General features: G+C 46.8%; 1 protein-coding gene across 2 annotated transcripts in view; it reads right to left on the reverse strand.

Annotated features, from left to right (window-relative positions):
• Positions 1 to 23,140, reverse strand: part of MED12L (mediator complex subunit 12L) — a 143,969-nt gene that overhangs the window by 21,123 nt on the left and 99,706 nt on the right. For both annotated transcript variants that reach the window (XM_086467963.1, XM_086467962.1), the window contains exons 16-32: positions 22,654 to 22,801; positions 21,896 to 22,014; positions 20,609 to 20,752; positions 19,873 to 20,036; positions 19,284 to 19,415; positions 16,301 to 16,528; positions 13,646 to 13,787; positions 12,664 to 12,784; positions 11,864 to 11,965; positions 10,044 to 10,157; positions 6,600 to 6,799; positions 5,861 to 6,049; positions 4,875 to 4,949; positions 4,562 to 4,752; positions 4,074 to 4,235; positions 1,344 to 1,455; positions 48 to 137 (exon numbers count right to left, since the gene is read on the reverse strand). In XM_086467963.1, coding sequence (XP_086324089.1) covers positions 48 to 137; positions 1,344 to 1,455; positions 4,074 to 4,235; positions 4,562 to 4,752; positions 4,875 to 4,949; positions 5,861 to 6,049; positions 6,600 to 6,799; positions 10,044 to 10,157; positions 11,864 to 11,965; positions 12,664 to 12,784; positions 13,646 to 13,787; positions 16,301 to 16,528; positions 19,284 to 19,415; positions 19,873 to 20,036; positions 20,609 to 20,752; positions 21,896 to 22,014; positions 22,654 to 22,801 — 2,433 coding nt within the window. The remainder of the gene's footprint in view (positions 1 to 47; positions 138 to 1,343; positions 1,456 to 4,073; positions 4,236 to 4,561; positions 4,753 to 4,874; positions 4,950 to 5,860; positions 6,050 to 6,599; positions 6,800 to 10,043; positions 10,158 to 11,863; positions 11,966 to 12,663; positions 12,785 to 13,645; positions 13,788 to 16,300; positions 16,529 to 19,283; positions 19,416 to 19,872; positions 20,037 to 20,608; positions 20,753 to 21,895; positions 22,015 to 22,653; positions 22,802 to 23,140) is intronic.

Here is a 23,140-nt window from a genome sequence, read left to right on the forward strand (position 1 = left end):
GCTGCATCTCTTTATAACATCAGGATAACCACCTCAGTTTTTCTTACCAAGTTAAGACGAAGTTGTAGGGCTTCATGCATCATTTGCCTGGCTTTAACGTCGTCCTGGTACCGTTCTTCCCTCCAGTTACTGAGGATCTAAGAAAAAGCATTTCATTAAGGTTGTTTTCTTCCTGTAGAGGAACATTCTCCTTTGAAGCTTAAGTATTTGTGACCATTATCTATAAGGAATCATAAAAGATTTCTTAACCTTTTTATCCTCATGCCTGTTTAAGGCTTAGAGCAGATTAAGTAGTGGGAGAAAAAAATTAGTTCGTAAAGAGCCGATAATCTGCTACCAATTGTGTGACTGCATCTTCCTGTTGCGGCAAAAAGAAAATAAGCAGCTTCGTTACGCCTTTGTTAAAACTATTGTTTCAAACACCCTATTTAACTGTTCACCACGGGCAAGTAAACAGACATCTTGCACTGGATGCAGCTTCCGAAGAGGATCTGGTGGGATCTCTGGATGAGGGATGACCAGCAGCTGAGGGAACCTGGGGCAGCTGCAGTCCAGGGGAGAACCCACACGGCAAAAGGCAAGCCCAAGTGGCAGTAACGGCAGGGATAAAAAGCACCAAAGGAATGAATCCACCTCGGATGCGGACCTACGTCACGGCCTGGACCTGAGCTGAGAGGCAACAGGAGAGTAACGGCCCTACAGGTATCCACTTGCACCGCCACGGTAACGCTGAGACACGAGAGACAGAAGAAAGGACACACGCACCCACCCCACCGGGCACCGCACACACGCACTTTACAGACAGTCCTAAGGAGCTGTGTAGGCTAGAGCACGAACCAGGCAGGAGCAGGAAGGCCAGAGCAGACTCGGCAGAGGCTGGCAGTAAGCACAAGCGATCCAAAGGAAGAGCTGCGGGCAACGGACCAGGCTGGCACTAGCAATATTGGGTTTTAAAATACAAAAAGCTCCTAGTCCGTATCAGCTGGAGAAGATAAAGGGTTTTCCTAAAGCAGGAAAGTTTCAAACTTACAAAAACTTTTTATGATCAAGCTACAGACCGATAAGACCGTTCCTCTCAGGACAAACATCTTTTACTGTTTCTCCTGGAAAGAACTGAAATCAGACTCCAGTTCATTATATTCCTCTGTATCGTATTTTAGAAAACACAGACGCCTTCACTCTCAAAAGGAACACACACCTCCTCATTCTTCCTTCCATAGACTGTTACCCGTGGCGCACCATTGCACTGTCATTTTCCTGGTTTTACACCACCGTATACCCATAAAACTGATGACACATAAAACATCTAACGAAGGGTGCCCATGGTTATGTGCTCGTTTTACCTGATTAACTTGATTCTGCAGTGATGTTAGAAGCCCTTCCCGTTGCTCATCCTGTCCCTTAAGGCAAGTAAGTACCAAGGAAAGGAAAGGTTGCTGACTCAAGAGAGACATGCTTTAAGAGAGGCAAACACAGAAGTCAATTAGTAAAGTTATTTTGATACTTTCCATCCTCGCTCCCTTCCTTGTTTCGTCTACTTTTTTTCCTGGAAGTGGCATTGCCTGCATCTATGTCTGTCCCTGTTTTAGTAAATTAAAGCCTTGCCAGACGAGTTAAAAGAACATGCACAGAAGAAGGCAGAGCACCAGCCAGCCTAAATGCCCATAACACGCATGTCGTTACTGAGAACCCACCCAGCTCGGGGCACTGACTGACTGACTTGCATGGACACCTGAAGGCCTGCCTGGGAAACAGAACACATTATTTTAAGACTGCTTTGATTAACCAGGGATATAATTTCAGGGGAGATTAGGCAGCCACAGTTTCCAATCTGTGGCAGTGGCCTGAAGTGAATCCCAAGTAAGTTTCCCCACAAGCACCGACTGGGATGGCAGCTGCCTGAGTTGCACTGAAGTTCTAACGTGGGCTTAGTCCACCGAGGTGCAGCTTTAGCTGATTGTACGAGATACGCCATACCAACGCCAGGGCTTTCAGATGGTTTTTTTAAATATTCTATTTAATGTGTAGCCATTATGAACATAAAATTAATACAAACTGAAAGAAATCCACGAAGATGAATTTGGAAGCACAACACGTGAAGTAGAAGAGAAGTTAAAAACGTCAGCAAAGGGATCCGAGTAACAGCTCATGCAATGATTTTTGCAGTTTTAGGTAGATAAGCCCCATGGAAGTTACATGCAGCCATACACACAACCTAAACAGACATCCACACACACACGTGGGTCTTTATTACAAGTAGCCACTTCAACAGTTATTTTCAGTTGGCATTTAACTTGACTTCAACAATTTAGGTGACAATTAGTATAAAAAAATGGCAAAACCCCAAGGTCTCATAAAAGGAGCAAAACGGAAAGTCTGTATTTTCAAAAGTCATGCTGAACAGTGATTTTTCAGATTTTAGGAACAACATGGTCAGAACACCTTTTTCTCATTAATTTCCTTAAGAAACAATTACAGTTCGCAAGAGAGTTGTTATTGCAATTGCTATCCCTGCTCCACAAGGCAGTTTGAAAAAAGAAAAAGAGACCTGGTATATGTCAGATGAGATTTCGTACTTTCCCACAGTATCTTTGGTTTTGTCAAGTAGTAACGTTCGTTTTCCATCAAGAAGAGACTGAAAAGCTTCGAAAAGCACACAAGGAAATAATTTATTATTAGAACTGCAACAACTTTGTAAATGCTTCTCCTTCTGCACAGAAGAACCACCGTGAGGAACAGCTTCTCCAGGCATTTTGTTCTGGCTCTGAGAGAGGCTTGGGTTGGACTTTGAACACTGGAGCTCTCCCGCAGGGAAAGAGATGGAAGACAGAGAGAGGTTCCATAGTCCCTCTACGGATGCGAGCAGCGAGAGAGCCAGTGACCAACGGAAAAGTGCTGGAATGCTCCGAAACACCCACCAAAGAGATCCAGAAAGCAAGATGTGCTTTTTACCTAACGACAGATCAAGCAGGTATTGCAGAGGAATCAGGAGGACAAGGAAGAGAGGGCTTCACAAAGCTGATACAAACTGTACATAACTCAGAAACCGAACAGGGCAAACGGAACTTCTACAGGTCGATACACGCCGTAAGGAGCTCACCAAAGAAAGAGCCCAGATGAACTAGGGGAGCCCAGCATAACAGAGAGCTACGGGCACGCTGCAGTTATGACGGAAAGAAAAACCAGTAAATCTTCTAACCATAAAGGGAAAACAAGCTAGGTGGAAGAGGCTGGAAAGCAGCAGAATTTAACGATAAAATAATGTAAAGTCAAAATCAACAGAGGCAACAGAGGTTTACAAGAGTCCTATCAAGTGGCAAAGCCCAATTATTGGCTCAGGGAACGTACACTGCATGGGCAACATCCAGGGCGATCACAAAGACAACGCACACTCGTAGCGGGTAAGAACAAGAAACCTACGGTGGGACCATACACAGCAGTCCAACACCACAAGCCTTTAAGAAGTGATGTGTTTTCTTGAACAACTGTACTCCGGAAGAGCTTCACAAAAAGAACGATGGTCGGTATTTGAAGCTAAGAGACCTTGTTGTGTAGAGTACTCAGTGTCATTTCTATCACAACCTGAAGAACTACAAAGGAACTACAAGCACTGTGTCAGCCTACTTTACTAAAGGAAAATCACGAACCATGAAGTCATTGAAATTCTCATGCACTTGGAAAGTTAGAGATGAGCTTAAGCTTAATTCCCAACAGGAATTAAGTGCCATCTTACGACAATTATGGGACCATAACAGAAAGAAAAGTGGCCTATTGCCAGAGAAGGGAAGAGACAACATGCACTCAAACTATTCTTTTAAACCTCTAACACTTCCCATCACCAAGCTGCAGAACAGCCACCAGAAGAGGTGTTACAAAGCTTACACATTTCTTCCTCTGAAACCAATGATATTTCTTCAGACTAAATGAAACCTCAGCCCTGTTTGGGGTTGATAACTTTTTGCTCCACAGAAGTGAACCAATGAGCTTCTGTGAAGCCCAAACCCAGTCCTCAGTAAGCTCCTCCCTCAAACATGCCGTTCAGCTCTGTGTACGGGCATTTCCCAAGGTCGTACCTTTTTTGTTTCTGTCTATCTCTTTCCTTCTTAGAAGATGACCCCAAATGCTGACCTTTCTCCAGCTCCTCTCCCGCAGCTTTCAAGACCCTACCTTGAACCGAGGTAGGCAGTTTTGCAATCAAGGGAGCCACCAGCCACACTCCTCGCCGCTCAGAGGAACTAGAAGCAGAACAGACTTACTTTAGCCAAAATATCCGTGCAGTTTTGCAACCAGTATTAGCTGTTACAAGACTGAACTGCTTTAATAAAGCAGTTGACACAATGCATCTGGAGTAACTAGCGTGGACTGAGCAGTCACAATTTCTGGTTTCCAGAAAATTCAAGAATAGCAACTATATTTATTGTTAAACAAAAGTACATAGAAGTAACCTTCAGGAAACTCATTTCTGTACATTCCTGTTTCAAGTGCAAAAAAGGCTACGCAATCTACACATAATTAAGCATCATGTTGGCTAAAATAATTAAAAAGGTGCTACAAAAAATACCTTAGGAATGTCTTTTTACCATTCTGTCTTGTATTACTTGTGTCAGCATTTCCAACAGAGTTTGGATTGAAGAGGCCTATACCAGAGTTAGAAGAGTTATTGTTTAGATCAGCGGATTGCTGAAACACCTCTATTGTCGCCTTTGCAATATTATCCAACAAGCTGTTCATTTCAGCCACAGACCCAGAACCCTACAGTAAAACATAAGTAAACTAGCACATTCATGGTATGTTTGCTCGTGGACTACGTTAAAATTTAACATACTTTTTTGCATTAAATATTTAGATAAGAAAGTTTGAAAACAAATACTCACAGGCTCCTTCATGCACTGTTTGATCATTAGTTGCAGCTCCAACCAAGACTGCCGGAGAGTCCACTGATCCAAGTTCTAGGTAAGAATTAACATTACAAGGACAAGTGTTAATGCTTTACAGGTCTGCAGAAAAACCCCAAAATCTCGTAATTGTATATGCTACATGCAAAAGCCTCATCTTACAAGCAGACCATCACAACCACTACACCTTTTAACAGTCTAACGACCTGCCTATGAAGTATCTGACCTATTAAAGACTGTACATTAACTTCCACACCTTTGCAGCTAACACTCAATACTTTTAACCACACAACTTTTCTGAATAAAAAACCTCGCTCTCTGCAAAATCTGAATTTAGTGACATAGGAATACGGAAAACCAAGTCGCTCTTTCATTAGTAATTCCATTAACCCACGGCACTGCCATCCAAGGGGACAGGTCTGTGTCTAGCACAAGGACACTAGACACGATTAAGGTAAACGCAGCAGCCGAAGTGACTGGTTTGCAGGACACGGATGCCTAGTCCTGCTCCAGACACTGCCGACTCGGTTCTTCACAGCTCTGTCCAAAGAAAACCCGTTTTGTAGTTTAAGAAATGAGGTGTCCCTAACGCAGCTGCATGTGAAGAAATGCTCAGTTTAGGGCCACCCGTGAAGGCCTGTGAGCCTACTCCACGGAGCAGGAGTGTCTTTCACCACAGTGCTGTCAGAGCCTTCCTAATGACTGACAACGACGAACAGCAACGATGAGCGTGCTGTACGCTTGTTTCCTCCACGACTGTGGAATCAGAAGTAACAAGACACCAGGAGTCACACTATAAATCGTTTGCCACAGAGAGGGGGGAGCCCGAGCACATATAATCTTTTAAAAAAGATCCTAATGCTTCGTTGCACCGGGAGCTGCAAAGCTACGTCACTTGGTGGTGCCGCTGAATGACAGGTCAGCACACCGCAGGTAGTTTTTCCACCTTTTCCCCACTGCATTACCTGAAGAATGCGTTTGATATGCTGCCTCTGAGGGTTGTCACCCTCGGTGCATTCTTTAGTACCATGAGGATAACAGATAAGTTGAAGGAGTTTCTGTGCTTGTTTGTTTGAAAGAACGGGATCCAAAATAAGATCTTTGTCTGTGCACAGCCTCTCAGGTTCTTTTAAACAGTGCTCTCCAACCCATTCCTGTAAGGAATCGGAGAACAGATTCACAAGACAGTTTCAAGGCAATACTAACTTTCGGTAAGGTAAACAGAAAGGTGATTTTTCCATATGCAAAACTTGAAGTGAACTATGGTTCGTGCAACATGGGAGATCAGAAACGTCTTCTGTCATTCGGTACCAGCTGAAAGTGTGAGACCGGTAACAGGTTTTCCAAAATTCATTTCTTCTGTACTTTCAAAGCAACTTTGCAATACAACAAATGCTACGGCAAAGCACTTTGAGCAGACAGCTGATGGAGCGCTCCGACTGTCTTCTCAGTGCTCAAGATTCAGGTAGGAAAACCACCTCAATTCTGACAGAGTAGAGGAAGGTGCTAATAACCAACTAAAGCAACTCCCCCCCCCAATAACATACTACTCTGTGTATAAACTGTCCAAACTGGGAAACCCAAACAGAACTTAAATATTGAAACACTTCAGCATTCACTCCGCACCAAAATACACATCACACTTTTCAAACAAAATAACGTTGTTTCTCCAAACGAAGACAGAAGAGCAGTTCTAGAGATTACCTGCTGGCAAATTGTTCTTAGCACGTATCTCGCATACTCGCTTAAACTAGCCGTTTCTATGGAAACAGCTTTTCCGCATGGTTTCAAAGTGTGCGAGGAACCCCAGACTTCATCCTCGTTGAGTTCATCTAGCAAGCCTCTCATATGGAAGTCTTCGCTCTTCAAGGAGTTGGCATTGTTGCTGCCAATTTCGGCGTCGCCTGTACAGCAGAAGCACAGAAGCACCAGGTGAACGCCTACCCAAGCCCCCGTGCCCCCAGACCCCTTACCCGCTGAGGGACGTCTTCGGAGGCACAGGCCAGCTGAGGAGTAAAGCAGGAGTGAGGCAGTCGCGTTCAAAAGTTGGTCAGCACTAACTGACTCCGAAAATCACCATGTTCCAAGCGCTGTCCTCCGTTTTGCACAGCATCTTTTAACGGATAGTTCAGAAGTAGGAAAAGGTTTCTACAAATCAAACACAAAGAAAGCCAGTACGTGCCGGACAGGAAAAGCTATGGGAGTGTACGGAATTGCTCTGGCAGATAAGGAAGAGCTGGGTTCCTCGCTCTTCTCGGATGCCCCTTTTCCAAGTCTTCTCTCTTACTTTGATTTACTAACACTCCGTAGGTCAAGAGACAAGACTTGAGCAGCGGTCCCTTAGCCCACCTCACTATGAACTTCTTGACAAGTGACTGATCTTCCCGGGAATGGAAAAGGGCAGAGCACACTGAGGGAGCCTGGCAAACACTGGTGAGCCTCTCCTCTCTGCAAGGCACCAGCACGGCTCTACAACCACCGCCTAGCTGAAACCAGCAGGGGTGACCAGAGAAGCAAGGAAAAATACTTCGGACACAAGGCAAAAACCAGACCTGAAGCAGTGCACGTTTTATGTGGGTTTGGGCCTGAAACCTTGGACAAGGAAGAAGATGCAACTACAGCGTGTAACAGTGGGGAAAACAGCCCAAACTGCTGCACACAATACCACTCCAGAGCCTGCGAGGCCATCCAGGACTGCACATGACAACAGCCTGCATGAGAAGCGGGCTAACGTAGCCCAAAGTTTAAGTCATCAGACACTCGTGTGGATCGTAACTGATGCACCACGTGCGACAGCCATCCCCTAGGAAACCCCTCAGCTCACTGTCGAGACCAACAACCGACGCGAAGTGACCAGACCAAGGGGCTGGCTCCAGCCGCTCGTTCAAACACGCGCACACCCACACCAGGGCCTCTGGTTACACAAACACAAGGATTTTTTTGCTAAGATCTACAACTCCCAGCAAATATTTCAAACTACCGCACCAAGGAGACCGACAGCCTCTCAGCAGCGGCGGCCACGTCCCTGGACTACTATGTATTTACACAGAACGCGCGAAACACCGCGGTGCACCGGGTCCTCCTGCACCCTCAGCTCTCCTGCCACCGTTCCTGTGTTCCCCAGTACTGCATGACCCTGGTCCACAAAAACCACGAGGGTTTATCAGAGTTACTGCTAAGAAAAACAGCCAGCGCCTGTGCCCCCACCCTGGTGCGTGCTGCTGCAGTTACTCCTAAGTAAGCAGCGTACAATCCCCTTACCCAGAGTGAACTTGTACCTGAGAGCTGGTCGGAAGCAGAGCCCGGACTGGCGGCAGACCAGCCCGGACCCAGACAGCACCTCCGGGCGGGTGGCGGCGGTGGCTGTGAGCCGAGGGCGCCAGTCCCATCCCCGACCCCTCAGCCAGCTCTGCCCGGCCGGCCCGCAGGTCGCCCAGCGCTCCGGCCCCGACCTCCCCCGCTCGGCCCAGGGCAGCCCAAGGAACCAGCTCCTTGCCCGGAGGGGAGGGACGGCACGAACGGCGCCGGCAGGCGTGAGGCGGAACAGAAACTGTGTGTAAGCGGGCCGACAGCAACGCAGCAGAACGCACCCTGCGGAGTGAGAGCCGTCACAGTCCCTCTGCTCCCGAGGTCCCCGCAGCCCCGCACCGCCGACCCAGCGGCGCGCGGAGCAGACACGTCCAGCCCTGCAGAACCCAAAGCCCGGGACAGGCTCACGGCGAAGAGCGTGGGAAACGAGCTGACGGAAGCCTGTGCCCAACACACGCGAACAGGCGGCAGCAGCCAACAGCCCACCCACACCCGCCCTGCACTGAAGCATCGTACGAGCTTGCGAGTGCAACCGTACCAAGCCCAAATCCGTACCCGTGAAGGACAAGAGGGAAGAACCTGGCAGGCAAATACCATGATGAAGAGACTGATACCAAGCCACACATGAAGCTAAAGCCATTCCCGAATGCTTTGATAAAACCTGGGAAGATATTTAATACACCCCAGAGCAGCTGACTGCAGCACCGTCTTCCACTGTGGGTAAAGATTACTTTTTTCTAACACAGATTTCTACTCACTCAGCATAGAACTGCAACAGCTATCATTTCCCTGGTGCTTTTCCTCAGCAAATCAAGTACAATTTTTACATAACCAATGCAGGATGCCAACAAGACACATCTCCAAATATGAACGTTTTGGGTACAGGAGATGTGCTGCAGCGAAGGCACAAATAAACTGGGTGCCCGAACCTCCCTTTGTACCACCCTGCACCAGACCCTATCCAAACCACATCCCTGCCCAGAGGTGAAACAACAGGCACTCACACTGTTAATAAAGAAAAACAGGAAACCTCAGCACTCTGAACTTAGGTAATGGCCATAAATGTATTTCAAACTCACTCTCAAATCCACAGTCCGTCCCACATAGCTATGCCTTTAACATCTTTCCCAATACAGTCACACGATTAAGGATCACGGGGGTTTTAAGGCAGTTCTGAGACAGTGGCCCACAGAGTCATATAATACTGTGCCATTTAATGATGGCGCTCTAGCTGGAGGAAAACCCCTGTGGGTATGTCCACATCTGGAAGATCTTGCTTGTTTAACTGGACATTTACTTAGCTCCAAAAACACACATCGCCACAGGTCACAAGAGCTTTAACTGAACATAAGCCAACCCAAAGCTCCGAGGCAGTTATTTGTTTGGAAAAATAACACACTCTGCATTCACGGACAGTTGCATAGCGGTGATTCTTTTACAGCTTCCACAATGACAGACACACGTGATTGGTAGTAAAACACAGAAGAAGGTGGGAAAAATGATCTCAGACCGTATTTCCTCTTTGTACTTGAGATGGACTCGCCTGAGGTTGAAGTGTACGGGGACTTGGTGGCAGGGGTAGGGGTCAAAACGTGAGAAAGTCACATCTGCTTAAATCCTCATCAGCTGGGGCTGACTCACCAGAGAAGCACTCTGCCTCTTGACCTGTGGGGGAAATGCTACTCACATGCTACAGAAGCACGGAAAGCATCCTCATTTTTCTCTTGTCATCGGGGCTTTCCTTTCCCAGGAGCATTCCCAGGGAAGTGAACTAGCACGATCTGTTTTTTACCCAAACACTAGAACAGAAACATTACACGTGACTCTGCATAATCTTACCAAGCATCAAAATTGCTTTTAAGACTGCAAACACAGCTCCTACTTCTATACTGTTGTGAGCAGCGGCCAAGAGGTGACGATCGCAAGAAGAACGAATTCCAGGAAATAATTTCCCTATGGAAAGAAGAGTAAATCTTGAAGAAAATGGTTGTTATTTACCAACTAAAATTGCCTTTGTACAAAATCCTTTTCATCTAGAATAGCTACAGAAGTACAGTAACTGAATGAAGAACTGGATTTTCTGAAATGGAAACTGAAGACCAACAGGTACGTCACTAAAATCAGCTGGGATACCTGGTTAGGATGTACTCCTACCAAAAAAAGCTATGATCATTTAAACAGAAAAAGCAGCCTGTCATTTCAGTGTGTCCACGCGAACAGCGAATTTAACCACAACAAGACACTGAAGTGCACTTTGGGTTTGACTTCACAGATTTAGGAAATGACTTCCCTCACCGAGTCTTCATAACAAATGAGGCAGAATTAATTAACAGAAATGCCTGTTGCACAGCTAAGCCTGTTTCTGCAGCTCAGAAGCAGACTGCAAACGAAGTCGGTGAGTGCTTTTTCTAACGTGAAGGAGAAGATAAACAGACTGAAAGAGAGGGAGGACAAATCCACCACCTTCCCGAGGTGGTTAACTGAGCCCTGTGCAAGAACAGTCTGTAATGTGGCCACATTTGCTTTCATTTGCACTGCTTCCAACAGTTCAGACGTGATGTCTCCTCTCCATTCAAACCCACTTTTGTTCCTAGGGACGCCTGGGACCACATAACGTATTTCTGTCGCTCAGACTGTATTCTTCCCAGCTGTTACTTGTTGTGCTCAAATATGCAACAGCAGCTCCTTCATTTCTGGTCACAAAAGAAACTAACATTACTTCTAGATGGAAGAACTTGGCACCACTTAAGGGCTGATTTTTTTTTTTCTTTCATTTTCCCACAGAAGTAGTTTTGCCATCAAATTTGCTGAAATACTTGTAAGTCAAAACACAGGTTATCCCCTTGTTTCCTTTTAATTGTTAGGTCTTTGTTCCTTGCCCTTTTCCTTCCTCTTTTGGTCTGTGGCGCACACACAGGTCATGCCACAGAATGGAAGGAGAACTACATTAGTATAGTCTGAGAACTAATTTCCTCATGTTTCTTCTGCTGTAGCAGATGCTTTATTACACTCTATTTAAAATTACATTTAATTTCTATTTATGTGCATGGCTACCAAACTGCATGACGAGTATCCCCACCAGTCTGTGTATCGCTGAGAGATGACCCACTACCTGAGCTGTCACTCTGTCACTGCCCCCACAGTTCGTAGTACAAGGGAAGGTGGGGACTACGACAAGAACTACCACTGCCGGCAGCAGCGCTGGCACAAAACCAGTATTAACAGGTCCCAGGCTCACATGATTGTTTCAGTGAAGTTCCAAAACAAAATTGGAACTACCAGAACAGACCAGTTCTTCTAAATGTACTCCTCTGTGCTGAAGTGTACACAGGTGCTGTGTTAAAACTGAATTTTCTTTTTTAAGATGTAACATTAACATGGCTGAGTTTCATGTGAACATTACGCCACACCGGGGCGGCCAGGTGTTGATAGCGACTAAGCATCCGCAAACTCCTATACTTTCACATGCCTATGAGATATTTCCCAAACAAGCAAGAATAGTACCTGTTAACTTTTCACTAGCAAAACATCCGCAATTTTAAACAGGCTCTCGGTTCTGCTTGCACTATGGATATTTTCACACATGAAATCTGAAGCCATCAAAAACCATCTGGGTTCGCCTTCTGAAACAAAAGGACCATGCAGCAAAGGCAACCTACCCGTTCCCTGGGGAAAGAGGCAGACCTGGGGTGTCCTGAAGAGGTGCAGGAGTAGCCGACAGGTCATCCTCGCCCCAGGCTCGGCATCCGGATCTCCGCAGGCTACGCAAGATAGAACGTGGACGTAAGGTATCTGCCCAGGACCTCACAAGTCCCAACAGCAGGCCTGGAAATTTTCCCCCTCACAGCCCCATTTTAAATGGGAATACAGTAATTTCATCAGCAGGAATCAGCATTTATGGCCCTGAGTCACTAAAAACCAGGTAAGAACAGTATGATTTTGCTAAGCAAGAGACCTAATCAGTGGCAGAAAAGAACACAGGGTTAAAATTGCTTTTGATAGACAAAGCAGAAATAAGAAACACAAACCCGGGCAGAAACGTATGAAGTGGCCAACAAAGAGGACCAGAAGTACAATAGTGCAGGGCTGGAGGCAAAGACAAAGAGGTCAGAGAGAAAGTGCCACTGTCAGGCAGGTGGGTGCCAGAAGGAAATGCACAACCGGAGCAGATCGGGCAGGCTTTGAGCACCCAGTGCAGAGCAGAAAGCGCTGCGAGCAGGAGGTGAGGCTGCACAGCAGGAGGGGACAGCGCGCTGGCAGCAGCTCCGGCACCCCTTGTCACCCCTTGCCACCGCGGGTGCTCCGTCCAGCGGCACCGCTCCCTCCGAACTGCAGGGGCACCCGTGCTGCGAGGCACAACCGGTGCCGCTCCGTGCCAGGGCACAGCTCAGAACACGGCTCTTACTCCTAAGCAGCCTTAAGTTCGTCCCTTTAAGTTTTTCTCTTGGTAGTTCCTTACCAGCTGCAAGAAGAGAAGGCAGCGCAACGTGCTGCACTACGTCTTCCAGAGAAAAGCACTGCCGGGCGATCAAGATAGCAATGAAAGTGGCCAGGGAATCGTGGAACGACAGGTCACTCACCTTGAAGGAAAAACATTCAAAGGCTTCGCATAACAGTGCACACACCACTGCCATGATTGTTAAGAAATTCATTATAACAAAAAAAACAGTAAAGTGTTTACACTTAATTATTTGTGTCTACGTTTTAATGCATTTCCCAAACATTTTACGGCAAATACTGACAGCTCTTAACTTAATTTTAACAACTACCTATTTGAACCATCACAAATTCTGAAATAAAAAACATTAGTCTTATAAAAATCTGAGAAAATTTTACCATTCTATAAAGACTGGTAACATTAATACTCATTCCTTAGCTTCAGGACAAGAATATGCCCCCAAAGGACACAGCTTCAATCTATTCCTAAAAACATATGTAATCAAACTGTAGATAAATACATTGAATTACATAGTGGATAACATTGGTCACTGTAACGCTGCTGACTTTAACAGGACTACGGTTACTTAGCCCAGGTGAGTAAGGAACAGCAAAGTGTAGCACCACTTCTGCAACCTATGAGCCAACACCGAAACAGCGTCTTTAAAATTGTTATTTCCACATCCATCAGCATTTTAGAAAAAGTATATGGACATGGCTGCTCCTTTCAAAGAGTATCTCTGATACTCCATATCCTTCCGTAATACAGAAAAAAAAATTTACAAGGAGAAAACTCTAAGCACTGCCCAAGTTCTACATCAACCCTGAAGATGAAGGAAAGAACAAAAATCAACCAGGAATCTCATTAAAAGCCTCGAAAGCTGAAACGGATACAGGACTAAATTTGTGCTCAGCATTTGGTACTGAATGCAAACCCCCCTGCACCTCTAAGCACACCCCAGGTAAGTAAGTTTAACAGGTACTTCAGAAGACACTGAACTTACATCCACACTGCAGAGCAGATCATTGAAACCCCAGACGTGATTTGAAGAGCAGCAAAGAGCTTTTACGACCCCTAACCACTCTGAGCTAAGCACCGTGCAGCATGCCGTCAGCTCCGCGCAGAGGTTTGCTATGTCATTAATCCTAGGAAAGAAGAGAAAAACTAATACAGAAGCAAGATATTTTGTAAACAATAAATATTTAAGCCAAAGCAGATCAACGCTTGCTAGAAGAACTGGTGTTTCCTCACTCAAGGTGGGGGTTTATGTCCACATGTCATTACGTTACTGTAGATATAACCCAGTGTTATTCCGCTGTGGACAACTGGAGCATCTGGAAACAAACCCACGGTACGTGACCTGTACCCCAGAACTTGCACCCATCCAACCTACAGTAGCACAGGGCCTTTACCTTGTGTAAACCCTACTCTGTATGCCCTGTGCTCCCACCAGCTGCCCAGGAAGAGGGATGGAGCCCCCAAGCCCCCGGTGCCTGCACCCACCGGGACAGGCGACCCGCCCCTCCCCGCAGGGGCACACTCTGGCCTTTCCCCTGCTGCCGCACGAGCAGCAGCTCCATCCTCTTTCACGCAAAAACGTCACGGTGAAGTGGTGCGGGTGGTGCCCACCTCCCCAGCCCCCGGGCCACCGGTGGCACCTCGCTGCAGGAGCCCTCTCTCCCCGTGCCAGGCCAGCACTACTGTTTAGGAGGGAGAGGAGCACCAAAATCCACTGGCATTAATGAACTGCACTTCACCGATGGCACACTGCAGTGTGAGACTCGGTGCATGACTCAGAGTTACATAACCCATTAAAAAACAGAGCAGAGTTGACTCATCCCAGTGCAAGTTATTTTTTCTCTGTTCCACAGTGAAACTCGTTTGGCCACATTTAGATGTTCCCCTTTGCTGCTCTTACAAAACTGCTTCCTCTCAGCTGCTCTGCTCTGCCAAGGATGTCCCACATCTCATAGAATCACAGGGTGGTTTGGGCTGCAAGGGACCTTAAAGACCATCTGCCCTGGGCAGGGACACCTCCCACCAGACCAGGTCGCTCCCAGCCCCATCCAGCCTGGCCTTGAGCACTGCCAGGGAGGGGGCAGCCACGGCTGCTCTGGGCAGCCTGTGCCAGGGCCTCACCGCCCTCACAGGGAAGAATTTCTTCCTAACAGCTAATCTACTAAATCTCCCCTCTTTCCATTTCAAACCATTACCCCTTGCCCTGTCACTGCAGGCCCTGGTAAAATGTCTCTCTTCTCCCCCTTTAAGTCCTGGAAGGTCGCTGTAAGGTCTCCCCGGGGCCTTCTCTTCCCCAGGCTGAACAGCCCCAACTCTCTCAGCCTGTCCTCACAGGGAGGTGCTCCAGACCCTGAGCACCTTCGTGGCCTCCTCTGGACCCGCTCTGGACATTTCAGAGATGGCTTCGTACTGGGGACAGGGAGAAGGGTATAGGAACTGCGCACACTTTGGGCAGGGGTCGAGCGGAAAAGAAAAGAAAAAAAAAATCCACAATTTCCTTGAGTTTTGTGATGTGTCAGCAACCTTAAAACAGACTGTCAGCTACTGCTGCACCTAGGCCTAAATTTCAAGCCCAAGGATTTCATAAGAAAAATTGGAACGGAATCAGAACAGAACACCAAGTTCTGGTTGTTTCGATTCTCTAAGAGCAGCAGAGGTGCTGGGGGCAGGGGTGAAGGCTAGATCCGAAAACCAGGGTCCCTTTCACTCTGCATCGCAAACTGTGCAGAATGGAAAACCAGGGTAAAAAGTATCGACACTGCAGTGCCACATTTGCACAAGAAGGCTGAGTTTGGGTGTTTGCACACTGGAAGGAGGAAGCAACTGAGAGAAGAACGTCTGAATTATGAAAGAAAACCTACTGTCAGCGTAAAACCCTGACACTGATGTTGTTTTACCCCAAGGGTCCTTCACTACACTTCTTGTCAGTCCCTGGAGACCATCTAAAGATCTAACACAGACCCCGGATCCAAGAAGCATCACGCTGGATCAGACCGAAGCTCCAGGAGCCAGCACCGGCTGGTGTCAGAAGACAACCACACCGAGACAGTGCTGCACAACCTGCTGAAGTGCAGATCTCACCCAAAACTCTGATCCCCGGAGACTGACTTGAACTGTGTGCCATGAGGTCCCGGCCACTCTTGGGTACAACCGACTGCTGTTGTAACTCTAGTACTTGTACCCACTAAAACTCGTGACACTTGTAAAAAAATTTTGGAAAATCTACGTATACCTATGAAGATGAAATCCCTAATAAATAAATTACACATTTAATAAATTAAACACCGACTGCATCAGAAGGAGGAAATGACCTCACGCAGAACCTTCCCTCATTTACAGGCTTCTAACAAGCGAAGATTGTGCTGAGCTGGTCTGTCTGAAACAGCACCGCTGCTGACACAAAACGCTTACTGACTGTCTTCCAGCGAGGCCTTCCCACTTGTTACTCCCTTCTGTTCAATCTTGCGGATCGATTTAATGAAATAACTCAGAGGAAACTTACTCCATAAACTTTCAGCCAGCAGAAAGACTGATGAATGAAAACAACGGCAAAAAAGACACAAACCAAAAAGGTGGAAGGAAACCTCACACACACTGTGTAAAAACCCATCCAGCTCCAACACCTTACGGTTCGCCTCACCTGCCTGCATCCTGGTGCCCCATGCACACGTTCATCAGCGCGTTGCAGACAAAGCTGTAGCGGTTGGCTGCGTTGTCGCTCAGGATCTTGCCCAGCATCGAGTAGTTAATGCTGTGAGCAGAAGGATTCTCAATAAAATCCAACATGAACTCTGGGTCCCACAGTAAATTGGAATTTGAAGGCTGGACATTGCTGTATATCGTTTGCTTCACCTTAGAACAGGCACTACTGAGGACCAGAAAGAAAAAAGAAAAAAAAACAAAACAGTTGCCAAAAAACGTACTTTGCAGGAATTCTGCTGAACACGTGTGATTAGATTAGAAAATCCTGCTTTGGTTACCATTCCGTACACGTTCTGAAACTCATTTTTGGTAAGGAGCATCTACCAGAAGATAAGGCTGATACATCAATTTCATTCCAGTTTTCCCACAAATTAAGCCTCAAGTTTCCAAGTGGCTTCCTTGACATTTCTGTGACTGAAATTGTGAGCGGCTGGGTAAGGAGCACACACCCATTCCTCACCAGCAATAACCTCCTGGAGCACTGGATGCCTCAACAGTGACCTGTAACAGTGCTTCATAACGCTGCTCCCCGCTGTATGTGCTATGACTGAGTGAACTGCAGTGGCCATAAGAGGAATTCATTGAGGGAAAATGAGAAAAATTATCTAAATTGAAACCTCCACATTTTGTAATAATGTGACGTAACAGACGACTTTGAAATGTGAAATCAGTAAACAGAGAAAAGATACTGAAAGGTTGTATTTTGACATTAATAACAGTGACAAAATGTCAAGAAACATTCCAGGCTAGGAATGCCTATACATTCATTGGCTTTCTTCAGGGCAAAGACAAAAGGTGTTAGTGAAGAATGCAAATTTCACACACAAAATGTTCTAAGGAGTGTTTTTCTCAAGCACCGGCTTTTATACCACAGCTGGAAACAACACCCACATGGACAAGCTTCACTAATTATCCCAACTGGGAAGACTTCCTCCTTACTGAAAAAAAAACCCCAATAATCTATTAATTGAAATCAACTTAAAATACACAAAACGTTTGGAATTTTTTTAGCACTGCACTGGCGGCAGGAGGAAAAGGCAGAGGAAGCCCTGTGCTGCCTGGAGGGCATCGGTGACCCGAGGGAGGAGCGCCCGGACTCGGGGCTTGCAGGGAGCCCTGGGGACACCCTGCCCGCCGAAGCACTGCCCAGGGCTGCTCCGGCGCCGGCAGAGGAGGCCATTCGCAGGCCAGTTAACCGGCACGGAGGGTAATGCCTGACTGGAGCCCTTTGCTCTGACAGCCAATGTGACGGCAAGGAAAGAAAACCAAGTCGTGGAAAACAACCCCCCCCTCAAACATCAGGCGCTCTTCAAACGGGCACGCGTCCGTCCCCGGCACTCCGCCGACAGAGCGGTTACCTGCACCGACCCCACGGGCCGCAGACAGAAAGGTCCAAAACCCACAGGGTACAACACTACGTACGTGAGCAAAGCAGCCTCTGAAACTGTACTTGCACAAGAAGTAATGCTGGGGGAGTGGTCAGGAGATAAGATTTAAAAAAGAAGTGAAGGAATGATTTCAAAAAAGGAAGTTTAGCGAATACAACAGCATCAAGCACACTAAACCAAAACATGCAGCTCGCTTCATAGAACCTGGCCATGGGAAACACTGCAGGTGACACCAGAAGCCATTTCTGAAGCACTGCACTGCACAGAAGGTGAGTCTTTAAATCTGAACATTCGCGAGCTGTACTTTATTGTTGCTTCAAATTGACTTAGAGGGAGAGAAATAGCTGGACTTAGAGCGTGCTAAAAGGGAGCTAAACAAGTTGCCGTGTGCAGACAACTGGTTTTGGTTTTGTTTCAACTGTAGCAAGGAAACCAAGAAGAAAATGAGCGCAGTATTACATCATACACAGCTGTTTAAAAAATGTGTACATGAATTTTATTATCAGTTTTCAGAGAATTTCTAACTCCACTTGTCTGAAACAAGAAGCTTCAAATCAAGTGCTGTGTATCATATACTTAACAGATGACCTTAAATATCTCTATATTACTAGATGATTTGATATGCTATTGTAGGTTAGTATTAGTAAAAAAGGGCTTTTTTATTGTGTTACTGAACTTTGGGGTTTAAGTAGAAAAATGAGCATACAGTTAAGACACTTCTGTAGCTCTTCTATAGTCCACGTTTCTTTTTCCTAGTGTTTCTCATACGAAATGCTACTGTTCCCATGTGTTTGTAAACCTGTTAAAATATTATTACTGAGGACTCTTTTCCTGCTCCCTGTGAAATGAAAACCACAAATCTGAAACACAAACCAAAGCCAGGTATACAAACTAGGAGGGGAAACAGTAACTGAAGTGGTTTGTAAGTCTCACAAGGTGCCTATTTACATACTAAAGGTTTCCACCCCCCGCCTTTAAAAACTAAGAGACAAAAATACAGCAGAAGGGTACCTAAAATATTTTTTTAATTTTAAAACCAAGAAACTGAACCTTTGAGCATAAAGCTTCACAAACTCAAACATGTTTGTGCCTCTCCCCACATCAAAGGAAAGATTTAATAGAATATTACAGCTGCGTCAGCTGAGATTTTGTTGTTTTCCACCCAACACTGTACGTGTCACAGCCAACTCGCCGCTGCGTTGCAGAAACCAAGGCAGCCACATCACAGCCTGCGAGAGCAGGGGTGGGCGGGGAGGGTCCGGCGCTGCGCGGCGCAGCCGCCCCGAGGCTGGCGGTGCCCGCGCCGAGCGCCCCGCCAAGCGAAGCTCGGCGTGCGGGGAGGGCTCAGCCTCGCTCCTCCGCGGCAGGCGCTGGCTCCGAAGCACAGGCCGTGCTGCCGGGGCCGGGAGAACGGCATCCGCGAAGGCAACGCGGCAAAGGCGACGGCGCGGAAAGCGAGACGGGCTGACACCACGGCAGCCCGCGCCAGCCTACAGGCTAGGCGGTGGTGAGAAAAATCCCATTGCCACCCACCTGAAGAGGTCTCCAAACTTGCTCCTCAGGTGACTGCAGGACACGTACAGGTCATAGAGGTACGCTAAAATGCACCTTTCCGGGGAGGAACACTCCGAGGGATTAACGACGTGCTTTACCACCCCGCACAACCTGCAAAAACAAAACCATTCCGGGTTTGTTCCAACGCACCCCTGAAAGGTGTCTCGGCTGGTCAGATACCGCGCAGAGCCCACCGTGACGACGGACCTTGTGTCTACAGGCTGACGGGGCTCACCTGAAGTTCGGTGCCACCTGCGCGCTTGCCTGGCCCCCAGGGAGGACAGGGCACGGAGGCACTCGGGGAGCCCAGGGCAGAACGGGGCGAGCGGGCAGGAAATCAAGACACGCAGCTCCCGCTTCTCTAGCTTACACGGCGTGCAGCCCCCAGCAGCCGCCAGCAGCGGGGAGCAGGCTGCAGAGGGCAGCCAGCCGCTCCACTCACCTGAGCTCACCCACAGCCCCCCAGCAGCACTGCGGCAGCTGGTCTCGCTGCTGGAACCTAAACGCGGCTTTCGCTAAAGAGAACACACCAGAAATGCTTTTTTGGAAAACGGCAGCGGCCACAAACCCTTCGAAGACTTGTGCAGTTTGCTCCGAGTTGAGGATGAGGCAGGCGTGGTAACGCCGCAGAACGGCGACGATGCAGACGCACAGCCCCGTGGTGTAGCTTCCCGCCAGGCTGGACGACTTCAGCAGCAACTCTGCCTCCACCACGCTCAGCTCATTCAACAGCTGCAAACGTACACACCAAAATACCAAATTCAAAATAACTTCCAAGTTAAACGGGCAAAATAGGCGCAAAAAAGCCCCCAAACCAACCAACCAAACAAACAAAAACCAAAAAAAAACCCCAAACCATTAAGGAAAAACAATATGGCAAACAAAAATTAAATTCCTTACTCCCTACAGAACCAGGGAAAGAGGGAGCAAAATAAACTGTTACAGTATGAACAACCTTCCTCAGAACCACATGACACTTCTGCACCCAGATGCTTTATGGTGCAACACCATGGTTCAGTCTGAAACAGTGAAGCCCACCTTAAAATAATTTGTGCTAAAATAATCCAGAATTTTAATTAAATTTTGAAAGATTTAAAAATAAAATACATCTATTGATTCTCCATAACTGTCAAAATAAGACAGAAGGGGAAGTATCTGGCACTCTGTTTCACAGGTCAGGAAACTGAAACAGATGGCAGCCTATCAGGAGAACCTGCGGTCCAGCTCTTGGGTTTTTTCTGCTTTTACAGAAAATGTATCACAGCTTTATCCTGACACAACCCCCAGAAACGAACTCCGTTTACCTGTATTGCAAAGTCTATAAGTCCATTGATATTCAGTGCTGGCTCCATGAGATCAAAAATGAGCTGTATGTGGTGAGCCAAGGGAAGATGATAGGATGTTCCTGAGGCAAAGCTAGTTATCTGCTCGAGAACGTTACTGGAGATCTGTGAAAACAGATGTTGGAAAGTCATACGGTGGCTGAGGGCTTCTCAGACACACTCGTGCTCTGAAAATCCTGGTTTCTAAGCTGTAATAGCAAGTGACAGGATCTTGCAGATAAAAGCACCAACAAATCATCCACGGGTATATCTACCTGCTATTCTGCAAGTCACTCAGAATGCCCTCTTACTTTCAAACCCGACAACACAGAAAATGCTGTTCTGCTGCTTTACAGCTGAGAGTCAAACTGTTCTTAACACCCACAATACTGATTTTTATTCTGTGGGGTACTTTGCTTTAAAGAAGAGGCAAAATAATTTTCCCTTTCATCTTATGTCATTGTGATTTTTCTACCAATGGTTTTCAGATAATTAATAACACGCTATCCTGCAAACAAAACATGCAATAAATTCATTCAGACCAGTTCCAAAGATGTCTTATCAGTTAAGTATCAAACATCTACCTCTCCTACTTTGTCTCCTATATTATCCCCTAGTTATGAAAATACACTTAAACCGAGCAACACCTGACAGTGATGAAACCCTATGTTGATGTATTCGCGCACTTACCAGTCCTAATACAAACCAGGAAAACTAGGCTTGTCATTTAAAACGAGTTATTTATGTCGTCCAGCCAGCCACTGATACAGCTTTTTAACAGTGAATGTTGACTATAAATTCTAACACCCAGAAAAGAACAAACTGTATTTTCCACCAGCCTCTCAGAGACATACCCTGTTTGTGCACAAAACCACGGACTGTCCTTCATGAACAGACACGTACGCACAAGATATGTTACTGTAAGAGATGGGTTAATAAGGATCTCGTTTACCAACAAGCCCTAAACAATGCTGTTAATGGAAATTTATGTAAAATTTATTTCAAATTTTTAATCAAAAAATCACGACATCTATAATAACCCAGAAAGCTTCTTGCAAAACAAACAAACCACCCAGACAAACACTCAAGTATCTACTGAAGCAGGTGCTTTAGGATACCCAAGGCAGCATTTGTTCTCTTGCCTTTGAAGAAGCACTGCACTGAAAACTCTTGGTCTATACAAAACACTTGTAAAAACCTGGATTTGCTCCCTGTTTGATACCCCTACAGCAGAACGTAAAAGGCTGTGATTTTCTACAAGGGAGGTACCTGAGATGTCACCTGATGTTGATCAAAATAGGACAGTTGCTGTAGTTTTGTGAAGACGGTCTCTAGGGTCGGAAACGCTTCTTGTTTGGTCTTTCTGGCTTTTTGCCCTTCATCCCCCACTAAACAGATACAAAATTATTTTGGTCATTTCATATTTAATGGAGCCCTACTAGTTTTGCATTATTACTGATTTAAAAGGCAATAAAGATCTTAGTAAGCTTTACCCATGGCTACTTAAAACCCTCCTTGCCTCAGTTTTCCATTACACTTGGGACAAACCCATGCTGCAGCACGTAGCAGTATCACAGCTACCTCAAGGCTATTCCCACGCACAAAGGTGACGCCCAAGGAGGACTGAAACACAGTCGCACAGTTTTACCGGGAGGGTAAGGAGTACGTACCGCTCGCTGGCCAGTATCTCATGTTCCAGGCTTCAGCCGAGCGTCAGTGTTTACCGCCAAGTCGTTATAAGGGAAGACGGGGATTTCTAACACCGTGGCCTGTGGCTGCCCCGGCACAGCCGTGAGGCAGCCCCTGGCACAGCCGTGAGGCAGCCCCTGGCACAGCCGTGAGGCAGCCCCCGGCACAGCCGTGAGGCAGGCCAGCAGGCTGCACGCTGCGCTTCCCCCCGCGACTGCGGAGGGGCTGAAAGCCGGATTGTGTGATCGACACGCACGGCTCCAGACACGCGGCTCAGCACCTCACAGCTCCCGCGAGCTTCACTACGGGCTACTGCACAGCAGCGTTAAAGCATTTACCACCCATCTCAGTCGTACTCTTCTTATTCAGAATTTTGAGGATGTCTTTGGTAATCTTCTTCAGCTGATGCCTCGCTTCATCACGCTCCTTCCCAACACCATAAAGGAGAATCATGCGCTGGTTGCACTCATGACTTGAAGATTCATCCTGAAAAGACCAGACACGAGTGAAGCCCCTTTTCTTTTTGCCGTCATCCCCTGCAGAAACCCGACCCAAGTAGCCCGGGCTGCAATAAACACCAACCAACCCTTCATCACAAAAAGCATCTTCCGTGGTTATCGGTGTGGAGGAAACAGTGCCGAATGAAATCACTAAAGAGTAGGGTAAAAATACAGAGGGGAAAAATGTAATCTGGTATTAGGAATTCTGCAAGTATCTATGAGGACAGAGGACGCATACGGATGACCCTCCTGACTGTCCCCAGGACTGATATTCAGCAGCAGACGAGCAAACAGAAGACAGAAACTGAGTGACACTGCTCTTATT

The sequence above is a fragment of the Leptosomus discolor genome, chromosome 7 (genome assembly GCF_034619465.1).
Source record: "Leptosomus discolor isolate bLepDis1 chromosome 7, bLepDis1.hap2, whole genome shotgun sequence".
NCBI lineage: Eukaryota > Metazoa > Chordata > Aves > Leptosomiformes > Leptosomidae > Leptosomus > Leptosomus discolor.